We start from the raw sequence: 12,409 nt of genomic DNA, 5'->3' as shown, positions 1-12,409 counted from the left end.
AGTGTTCCGTATGTATTCGGAATATCTCCGTTGGTTGAGAATCATTTGCACACACACATGCCGATTCTACTTCAAAATAATCATTATGATTTGAATATCTTCTATGTATTTTTTTTAACAGAACAGACAATTTCCAAATGATAAAATTAATCGATTAGTTGTGATTCGTAATCGGCCGATGTGTTCCGAAAGATATTCTTCCCATGTTATTTGCGCCCTCTGTAGGATGTGTCAAAGATGGGTTATTTCCTGTAAACATAATGGTGTGTAATGTTTTGATTTTGAGGGAAAATAAAGTCATATATGTCTGTGAAATCATGGATTTATGAAGTTAATTTGAAAGCCTGGCACAAAGTTTTAAAGGGATATGCCAGACACAAAAGAAAGGTAATGTTAATTTTGCTTTTCGAAAGAGTACACGCCTTTGCTGCACCTCAAATTCCGTGAGTTTCCTTTGTTTAGCATGACAGCAGCCCTGGGACCGTCTCTTTAAAATTAATTATGCATGAGGTTATCGAGTTAAAATATATGTTTTATTTTCGACAGGTCTTACTAGATTTATTTTTGACAGATCTCTCCAGATTATTTCTTTATATCTGTATTAAAATATCCATTTAGCCTAAAGCTAGTAAAGGAGGCCCAGTGCAGCGTGCATCACAGTGATCACTTCTGTACAGCCTATTTTGACTTCTTAAACTTTAAAGCTTCAAAGGAAAGGAAATGGTTTATTTAATGACGCACTCAGCACATTTTATTTACGGTTATATGGCATCAGACATATGGTTACGGACCACAAATATTGAGAGAGGAAAACCGCTGTCACCACTTCATGGGCTACTCTTTTCAATGGTATCACTATCAGGTCGTTTCGTAACCATACCGTACTATACCGGTTCGTACCCAAAAGCATACCAGTTCGTACCCAAAGGCATACCAGTTCGTAACCAGAGGAACAGCGGCATACCAGTTCATACCCACATTTGTACATGTTATTTAATGAAAAACAAAACCAAAAAAATCCAAGCCAAACTGCATTTAATAATTAGCGATTAGAAATTGTCACGAAGAATCATGTCAAGCGAAGTCAGCTTATTTGTTGATATATTTCAAACACAACATTTTTCTTTTTACATGACAAAAAACATTTTATGTACAAACATGTATAATAATATTTACAAACATAGTAATATTAACATAATTATATAATTATATATAGAGATATTGAAACCCAGTACATTCATACAATTGTATTTATGGTAAAGGTAAATGTGAAATTAATAAAAACTTTTATGTTGGTATATTTCTAAAAACTTTCAAAATGTGACTTATTCCCTATTTAGCACCGAGTCCTTCAATTATTGACAGGTGAAAGTAGCATTATGAACTTTTAAATTTGCATATGACATGAAATTTGCATACTGTTATTACACGGGTTAATACAATCAAATATTAAATGGGTTTATGACAAAAGAATTGCTCTTTGGCTACGAAAAGGTATGCTTTTTGGTTACGAAAAGGTATGCTTTTTGGTTACGAAACGGCATGCTTCAGTGATGCACAGCACATAATTGCTCATTTAATGCTTATAAAAGATACTGAGTGATTATTACAACACATTTTTTGCTAAATGTTACAATATGTTTGTAATATAACGTTATAATTGTGTATTTAAAAAATATATTAATGTTAGGTGTAATGTATGACATTATTTAATTGGTTACGGACTGGTATGCTAGTGGTTACGAAATGGTATGGTACGAACCGGTTAGGGTATGAAACGTCTAGAAACCTTTTCAATTAGCAGCAACTGAGCAAGGGACAGGATAGCACATACCACAGCCGTTGATGTACCAGTCGTGGTGCACTGACTGAAGTGAGAAATAACTCAATGGGCCCACTGATGGGGATTGATCCAAAACCAACCACATATCAAGCGAGTGCATTACCACTGGGCTACGTCTCTCTCCTTTAAAGCTTCAATGTCATTATTAATATTTTTTTTTTTTTTATCTATGATGTGCAATCATTTTTTTTAATTCCAGGGATTTTGCCACCAGGGTTATCTAGCTTGATTGGGTAAAGCCATTATCAGTTATCATTATGGTATATTATCAGTTATGATCGCTCTCTCAGTCAGAGATTACTCGAAATTATATATAGCAAAAACACAGAATGGCTGACTGCCATGTGGTAGACAACAATTTCCCCTCTAATACCCAAAACATTTCTAAGTTTGAAGCTAAATACCTTTACATTGATCATTTTCAAGTTCACTGATTTAACAACTATTTTGCTTATTCACCACTAAGGTCGACAACAGTCACTTTTTACACCCTTGTTTTGGCTTCGGACACAGTAAATAAAACATATCCAACTAATTTTTTGATATGATACATGTGACAAAAAATACTTTTTATTTCTTTCATCTTTTGAAACTTAAAATTAATATTTTGTCCAGAATTATGAAAAATAAAACAATACCAACCTGTAAACAGCATTGTCTGCTTGTTATAGAAATTTGACAGGGGTCAAGGTTAGTAGACCAGTTTTTATTTTAATGTGGCGAAGCATTATAATAATATAGCTAATTTTGATTTTGAATGACGTCAGTATATTCCAATGATGTCACTTTGAATCTCCTTACAATACACTGGGTACATAACGTTTCCGTTTTAAGAATGCTGGAAAAATCCCAATGCAAAATTGATGTTGAAATTTTTTTGTTTGAACATTACTAATGCACCTGAATGTGTTTGAAGAAAATCTTGTGATTAAAAAATTGTACTTTTTACGAAATACAGATTTCAAGTCAAATTACGGTAAGATACGCTATATTTATTGTGTACGAACCCAAAACAAGGGTGCAAAAAGTGACTGTCGTCGACCTTAATATATACACTACAGGAAGAAACCATTCAGCACCTACGTATTTAACCGGAACATTATTGAAAAGGGGTGCATTAATTTTATGAGACAGAAAGTATTATATATATATATATAGTGATTTGGTGGCCAAATGTAGACCAGCACGTGAATATAGAGTAGTTTTTTTTAAATCAGGTTTCGCATACACTTCAAGTGAATATTAAATAATAAATACGGTTGTTATTTGTCAAACAAATGCAAAATATTAAAAAATATATATGTCTAAATATTTTATTTAAGTAATAATTTTCACGCAATCATCCGTCTGTAATTTTTTTGTTTCCAGAGGATATCTTTCTTATCAGATCGTACAAGATCATCTCACATCATAACTAGAGTCCAAACCACATTGTTAACAACTACGATAAATTACTCTCCTACCATTAATTACTGGTAGATTTCCCCAAAATTCTGTACAGACAGAAATCTTGAAAAATCCCATTAAATTTCACTTTTTAAAAAAACTACCATATGCAGGATCGAAACTGCCATCGGTGGGCCGTTTCACTCACAGCAATTCTTTTACAAATTGCTGTGGGAGACAAATTCTTAATTTTGAGCCCTGATATTGAGCAGTAAATGCAAAATACATGTACACGTGTATGTCGGTTTGTTTTTGTTTTTCATGATTTTAGACAAAATATTCAGTTTATTTTTAAAAAGGTGAAAGAAGAAGAAAAGTATCATTCAATAAATACAAAATATATCCAAAAATCATGATAAGATATGTTATATTTACTGAGTCTGTATTGAAAGCCAAAACAAAGGTATGACAAGTAACTAACGCTGCACTTAAAATGAATTCCGTGCACATTGTTTTGAGTTTTAAATAACATCTCCCCCCCCCCTTTTTTTCCCCACTGCCCCCTTTCCTTTTACCTTTTGAATTTCATCTCATTTCTTCCCGATCTGGCAACTCCTATCTTTCAACATCTTTTGCTGTCCACCTTCACGTCCTTGTCTCTCCAACCGCGACAGGTGCTTGTCTCTTGTGGCTATCCGTGCCACACACCTGTCATTCCCCATTAGCTGTGGGCTTAGTCTGACCACTTCGGAAAGTGGTCAGAAAGAAATGTTTTATTTAACAACGCTCTCAACACATTTTATTTACGGTTATATGGCATCAGACATATGGTTAAGGACCACACATATATTGAGAGAGGAAACCGCTGTCGCCACTTCATGGACTACTCTTTTCGATTAGCAGCAAGGGATCTTTTATATGTGCTATCCCACAAACAGGATAGTACATACCACGGCCTTTGATATATCAGAAATAGCCCAATAGGCCCACTGACGGGGATCGATCCCACACCAATCAGCGGTCGTTAGTGCCGTGGGTCAGACCAGCTTTATTAGCAGCAGAGGATGAGGATGCCAGGTGGGTGCAAGGAAGTACACAGAGGCTGCACCCGTTGAGGAAGTTGAGACAGGTAGGCGATGCTTACTGTCACACTCAGGTTTATCAGCTGTCTACCAAAACATCAACAGTGTGCAATGACTGTGCATATCATGAGTACGGTTATCGATTCCTGACTTGTTCCACTCCCTTAAGTGACGTTGCATGACATGATACGGAAATTTGGCTGGAGATGTTAACCAGCAAAAATCAGTTGTGACAGGAATATTTTAACCACTGCTAACACTAGTTACAGGCTGAGGGCAGACCTCTGAAAATTGCAAGAATGGTCATTTTGTTTTAAAAATTTCTAAGGCCTGGCAGGTGTACATGTATAGATATTAATTATCTTAGTGGTTAGTAGTCATTAAGATATTTTCGTAGTGTTATTACATATTATGGTGCTCTAATGGTGTTCAATCCAGTGAGATTCTACTGTATTTATATTATACAGCAACAATCCCATATATACATGAAATGGTGTGGTGTTTTTGCAAAACAGTAAATGGGATTTATGGCTTCTGTTATCTTGCCTGTGGCGAGATCAACCTACTTCCATTTTCTAAAAACATGTACAAATGTAATTTGTAGTAGTGTTTGTATTTTGTAAATAGAAGGAAATGTTTTATTTAACAGCGCACTCAACACATTTTATTTACGGTTATATGGCATCAGACATATGGTTAAGATATGGAGAGAGGAAACCTGGAGTCACCACTTCATGGACTACTTTCTTCGAATAGCAGCAAAGGTTATTTTATATGCACCATTCCACAGACAGGGTAGTACATACCATAGCCTTTGATATACCAGTCATGGTGCACTGGCTGGAACAATGGGGATCGATCCTAGACCGAGCGCATCGAGCGAGCGCTGTACCACTGGGCTACGTCCCGCCCCGTATTTTGTAAATAGTGTTATAATATTAATATGGTATACAGTCTTCACCAGGAAAGGCTCTCCATACCTGGGTAGTAGTGGGACAGTGGCAAATTGATTATTTTTCAATAAAATTCATGTTATTGCCTTTATTTTGCTCATGACATAGTCTGTGGTGAGGGCAAGTCTGCAGCTTTGAACAAAATGTGTATGTGGGTTTTTTTTGTCCCTGTATAGTCTGATATATTGTCATGATGTCATCAGACATTTACTATATTGCCTTATTGGTTACTATGAGGTTGAATTCATGTGTGTATTCACGGTCAGGTCTGTCCCTCATTTTTGTCCGAATATAACTATTTGCTCCAGCACTGGTGGTGTCTCCCCCGACCCCCACAATCTCATAGGCTTATTACTCCTGAGCAGTTTTTATCATACCTACATTGTTTTTGTTACCAATATACCTTTTTCAATCTACTTCAGCTTTAAAGGAGGGGACAATTAAGGCATTTGGCCTGGTATGCATATTCAAAGATAGTTAATTCATAAAACAGTTAAATGTGATGGCTATTATATATAATGGGTGCAGCCATTTTGTAACATCCTAGTGAATAAGCCCTCTGGCAGCTGGTGGTTACGTAATACCTAATGTGTCACGTCAGGAGTTAGTCTTCGAACTGAAGAAACAAAACATACCTTATTTTTGCGGATGCATCACAGTGTTCTGTAATAATAGCCATCCCAGTAAGCCAGCAGCAATTATATATTATTTTTCAATGCAAAATAAACCACCATTGTCAAAGTATTGAAATAACTGTTTTGTACATAAATTAACCCATGTACTGAAATAATAATCAGAGTGTTTTCTTGGTTAATTGGTCTTTTGGTTTCCGTGGCCTGTACCTGTGGTTCCTGATTGGCAGGTGTATATTTAGATGGTCCCTAGACACTGTATTTAGACACACTAAAAAGACGTGCCTCTTTTATTAAGATCACAGGGTATTGTGTGATAACCGCATGGATACCCCTCCAATCGTAATGGACATTATCAGCCATCCTGCTTTATTACTGTAAGTAATTCTGTAAAACCCATGATTAAGTAGACTTTCTCATCTAAAATCATAAAACTGACCATGCAGTTATGTCGTCGAAAAGAAAAGTATCACTTGGGTATCGTGAGTGGTCGTTTTTGCTCGAACGTACCCTACCAATAGGCCTAATACTAGTAATATGCATTTTTTCTTTGGATTTAAAAAAAAAGAAAAATACTATAACTCCATTTCATTCTACTGATGCAAATTGAAATATATTTAGTTAAATAGTTTATTATACTATCAAGTCATTTATGTTGTTTTACAAGTCAGGTTGATGAAAGTGAGGCGCCTTGCCGTAAATTAGAGCGTTTGTTTACACTGTGCATAGAGGAGATGGACGGAGCTGACATCACTTCGCCCCAAGCTATACCACTGAACGTCACAAAAACGAAACAAAATGGCTGCCCCCAGTTAGCAGGAATAATCATGGTTTTTTATTAACTCTAAAATTACGCGTTTTTCATTTGTTAAAGTGTCAGTATGTGTTGGTGGTCCGGGTATGCATCTTTCCAACACATAAGGCTCTTGTTTGAGTTGACCCTACCTTTAAGTGGCAAAAAAAGAAAAGAAACTCTTTTAATTGTCTCACATTTGACCTTGGACATCTATTGTTATAAACCTTATTTATATAGTTGTTATGATTTGATAGAATGTGTCAGCAGCAGATTTCTTTCCTGCTGTAGTTCATTTGTATCATTTAACATGTAATGAAAGGGCTGTGGTATTACAAAAACACATTGTTTATGGTTGTCAATCAATAATGGTACATGAATTAATGTAAGCTATGTAAAATATGGTGTATTCGGCTGTGGTATTAACTTGACATATCCATGACATTGTTAATACATGCAACTCATGTGTTAAGCTGTTAGTAAACACATTTTTAGCTTTTCTTCAACAAACTTTTGATAGAGTGGGAAGCTCCAAATATTCTAGATGCACCATGCATGGTGGTTTTGGCCAACAGCTGATTGCTATGACCTAACAGCAGGCCTATTGTTTGCACATCAGTATTGTCTTAAAATATTCACATACAAACAATACACAATGTGCTGCACAAACAGATATTACTTGTTATGTAAACAAGCTACATGTGCAAACATCCATTAAGCAGTATTTTCTTTACAAACATACCATGTTCAGTTTTCGTGTGTATTCATGTATCACGTGTCTTCGTTGGCAGCACTCCTCTCGTAAATTTCTATTTAATTTCAACATTGCAGTGATAAATATTTTAACTCTGACTTAAACATATTTGAAAAAAAACAAATCCTTTTGTTTATAGTGGAAAACCTCAGTGTGGTCATTTGTGGAATAAACTGTGAAAAAACCCAAGTGGTTAATCCCTGAAACTTCATTATTTATGCAGAGAGATACACTGTAAATCATATAGGGTGGTCAAGCTAAGAAGGAAGCACAAGTATTTGTTAATTCATCTTTTCCTTTGTTGTTTGTTAGCCAGCTGCGTCGTGGAGAGAGACCCATTGCAAGCAGTATCATGAACTAACAATATGGTACAGCAAACATCATAGAATAACATTTTCAGATATTACGGTCGGAATTAGGCGACATGTTTATGTCTGTTAGGATATCGTGGATGGTGACATTAATTCGACACAAGTTCAAAAGATTGTAAGTAACAATTGTATCTTTTTTTGTGTAAAATGTATCGTTGTGTAACAGTCAATAATTCTATAATATCAATAAATTCACACAAAAATTATAAAAATTACAATATAATTATAAAGAATTCAACACGTTTAGTTTACAATACATGTAGATTAGATTGGGTGGGTTTTTTTCTTACCACAATTTTTTCATAGTTATATATTTATACAAATGCAAGCTAGTTGATATATAGATTTTATCCTTTAAATACTTAACAGTAACTGATGCATTGACTATAAAATAGGGTGTCAGTTAAGTGGTTTTCACACACGTACACATTTTAAAGTAAAAAAAATGTCTTGAATTAAACTTTATTCATAAGCAAAGCTGATCTGACCCATACATATAATTAGTCCATTTATTTAGTTTTTATCAGATCTTAAACCACTAATTCCTGTTCTTAGATTCCTTAATGAAGTCACCAGATGACATTAGCTGTTGATGTTTAAATAAATTAAAAAAAACATGCTGGTTTTGGGAGTGTTATTTCCTAAATTACTCTTAATACAGTCATTGTCATGTGTTCATTTCCTTGGAGCATTTTTTTTTAAACTATATTTTTCTAACCTGCTGCTAAAAATGTCTAAATTGAAATCTTTCATGACACGGTAAAATCTATTTATTATCATAAAAATCATCATCGGTGGGGTTCATTGATACCCCTCTTAATGTCTTTAGTACTAGCTAGTATAACAAGTTTCATTCTTTTCAAAATGATTCATGATCCCTACAAGACTTTAAGAAAAAGGGGAGAAAAAAACAAGGGGGAAAAAACACCTGCAATTCGTATTTACTTTCTTATGAAATGGGCTGTCCTGGATGTAGTGTTTGCTTTATGTTCGTTGAACTGTTTGCGGAGATCAGGTCCAGACCACCCCATTATTCAAGCCACAGCAACCTGTTGACTCTGTGGCCCTGTTTCAACAGGAAGCCGTGGTTTGTTCTTTTGTTTTCACTTCAAGTTTTTCATTCTTCTCTTTCACCAAACAAATTCATTAAACTCACAGACGCTGGTGGCAATGTGCGGCATGGGTGATACATGTAGTGGGCACTTGTTTGCATCAATATAATGTTATCACAATCAATGATAAATGTTATGCCTTTTCCTCATTGAGTGATTATTTTGGACATCTTTGCTCTTGGCATCAATCCGGCACGTGACAATATTATTTATTATGGATTTAAACTTTTGCTGTGATGACAAGTTTATTGCACCTTAGAAGCTTAATGGCTTTGTGGTAAGTGTTTGTATTTATTTATGCTTTTTTTATGTCCACACCAATCATGGGTGTTACTTTCAATACTCAGTTTTGTGTGCCAAACATAAGGTGAAGCTTTAATATGTTAGCAATAAGTTGCCTGCTTTTGTTCAGAGTACAAGTAAAAAAAAAAGAGTAGTTACACCCATGCAGGCGTATCGTGGCAAATACGGCAGTAAAGAAATAAGCCTCCTTGAAAGGACTTTTTGAGATCTTTGAAGGCTCATATAATTACATTGGCAAAGAAAGCAGGTGTATGTAGAATTTCAAGCAAGATCGAGAATATTATTATACAGAATTGACAGATTTTTAAATACTAGTTAAAACAAGAATTTTGCAGAAATAAATATTTTGTTGACAATATAAACAGGTTTGGTAGTGTTAACAAGACTTAAACACATGATTAATCTTTTCTTATTATTTTTTTATTTCAATGCATTTATTTTACATTTTTAAATTAAGGATTGTCTGTTATTTCTTTTACATTCATCGGGGTATGATCAACAACAAAAAAATCTGCAGATTGTTAATTGGCGAAGCCAAGTTTGCAGGTGATTGTTTTTGTTCATACCCAGATAAACATGAAAGAAATAACAGACAATATTTATAATGCGTACACAAATACACATTCACATACATATGTCTATCTTTAATCCATCCATCCAACCATCCATCCCTCTGTTCAAGCATTTGCATGCATTCACCCATTTATTCTTCCATCAATACAAATTCATGTGGGTTTCTAAAATATTTATTGATATTATTTAAGATTTTTTTTTTTAAAAGCTTAATTGTAATTTATAGTTGCATGGTTCACTTATTTTAATATATTAGGTAACCACAAGTCGTTTCATGTGATTTTTTACCTAGTTAATGGATGTTTGGTTAAATATGAATGACATTTGTGTAACCTATTCAGTTAACTCAAACTTGCATTGAAGTTATGTTTAAACAAAATAAAATATAAAATGAAAGTAATTTATTGGATTTCAACTTCATTAAGTACAGTTTCTTGGTAAAGTAATTTCTAGAACATAACAATTTAGACATTTTAAGCAGCAAGTTTGAAAAATATAGTTTAAAAAACAAAATGCCCCAAGGAGATGAACACATGACTATGATTGTATTAAGAGTAATTTAGGAAATAACACTCCCAAACATAGCAGTTCATATGAAATTAATTTTGCGTAACCAACATGCAAACAACGATGGTTTGCATAAAATATTATGTCCTCTATATATGTATTTTTTCCAAAGTTTTGTTCATAATGTCTGAAGATTACTGAAGTATATATTGGGTGGCCCTAAAATGTGATAACTTTACTGAACATGGAATTGTATCATGCCAGGCTCGTTGCACTTACTGCCCTCCTGTTTAACGTTACATTTGTTTTCTTTATATTGGGCCTAAAATTGTTACTGAAAGTGGTAAATATCCATATAGTAATGGGTATGAAATATCAAAGTTACAGTCCTCATACTTTTAAAATAATTTTATATTCAGTAGGGTCACCCGATATGTCATTTTGGAATTTGTAATCCATTTTGGCATGACCGCTGTGTATCTAACTTTGTATGTTATATCAAACAAGCAATATATGCGGTAATCTCCATTTTACCCAAATGTGAACTTAACAGGTGTTGTAAAAAACATTGTTCATATTGGGCTATTCTTTTTTTCAAAAATGGATGTTGTTTATCTCAAATTATCAGTTTAGTAGTGGGTCAGTCAGTTTTAATTATTGTATTCTTTTAAATATTATATTAAAATGAGTGTAGAAACCAACTGTCTGTTGAAGGCAGTGATTTTAGTTAAATCCCAGGCTAGGCCCCTGACATGATCTTGTATCTGAGGTGGGTATATATGTTATGACTGAACAGCATTGATGTAGATGAATAGGCTCATCATGGGTTATTTCCCTTACACTGATAAGTGATCTACAGTAACTACAAATATACATGTGCGTATATTCATGTGTATCGGTGGCAGTGCCATTACAGAAAAACGCATTGATCTAGTTGTAACTTCTGCACCATTTAACAGACTGTATAATTATGTATTTGTACATGTATGTTTTAAAGTAACTTTTTTTTTGTGTGTATTAAATTTTTAGGATTAATTTAATAATCAGATGGTAACAAGTTTTACAGGGGTGGGACATAGCTAAGCAGTAAAGTACTCACCTTATGTGTGGTAATTCTAGGATCGATCCCCACTAGTGGGCCCATTAGACAATGTCTTGCTTCAGCCAGTACACCATGACTGATATATCAAAGGCCATTGTATGTACTATCGTGTCTGGGGGATGGTGCATATAAAAAAATTACCTAATGTTTAAAATCTAATAGCCGATGATTAATAAATCCATGTGCTCTAGTGGTGTCATTAAACAAAACAAACTTTAACTTTGGGTTTTACAGGGATGGAATACAGTTCAGTTGTAGATAGCTTGGTTGAGGTGTGATGGGTGGCAGGATCAACACCGTCTGTGGACTTGGGTTCCCCCCATCCCATCTAAACCAGTGTCCCATGATTGGTACATCAAATAATGTGGTATGTACTGTCCTATCTGTCGGAAAGTGCAAAAAACAGGGCTTTAGATATCACTAATTTGGGCACAACAGGCTTTTTGATTGTTCTGAGACCACCAAGGTCTTTTTTGTACACGGTAATGTTAACAATAGCTGATAAAGAGTTACACATATTCAGAAATGCATTTCAAGTTATTTTAATCTAATTACAGCTTAACATTCCATTGAGTTTGAGGTGAAATGTTTTGAGATTAGCATGTTAGTACTTCATCTGGTCTTGCTTATTTTGGACACGCCCTTTATTACCTCATCATTGGTGCAATCTGAAGCCCTATAAAAGATACCTTGGCTGCTGCTTTAATTAAAATTAACGAGCTACTCTCGATTCACTAATATCAAAACCCGCCTGCTACCGATTTGATCAGGCTGCTGGTACTCCCTTGCACCTGCCAGTGCAGGCGGTCCCTCCTCTCCCCTCCCCCCACCTTTCCTGTCATGGACGGAGGAGCCGGCCAAGGCCGGCTCTTGTGCCCACGACAGGTGTGCACTACAACAGCTTGTTCTGAATGTGCACGTAAAACCCTATGACATGACATGACATGCTTTATTGGTTGGAGTAGCTTATTGGTGACATTGGTTCTCTGTGTGTCTGT

At 34.9% G+C, this 12,409-nt stretch overlaps 1 protein-coding gene across 1 annotated transcript in view; it reads left to right on the top strand.

Moving 5' to 3' along the window:
- The first annotated feature begins 216 nt into the window (after nucleotides 1–216).
- Nucleotides 217–12,409, top strand: part of LOC121371224 (protein pellino-like) — a 34,963-nt gene continuing 22,770 nt past the window's right edge. The window contains exon 1 of the mRNA XM_041496956.1: nucleotides 217–387. Coding sequence (XP_041352890.1) covers nucleotides 368–387 — 20 coding nt within the window. The 5' untranslated portion in view covers nucleotides 217–367. The remainder of the gene's footprint in view (nucleotides 388–12,409) is intronic.

The sequence above is a fragment of the Gigantopelta aegis genome, chromosome 4 (assembly GCF_016097555.1).
Source record: "Gigantopelta aegis isolate Gae_Host chromosome 4, Gae_host_genome, whole genome shotgun sequence".
Classification (NCBI taxonomy): Eukaryota; Metazoa; Mollusca; class Gastropoda; order Neomphalida; family Peltospiridae; genus Gigantopelta; species Gigantopelta aegis.
The sequence above is the reverse complement of the archived record's forward strand: the minus strand, read 5'-3'. Positions and strand labels throughout refer to the sequence as shown.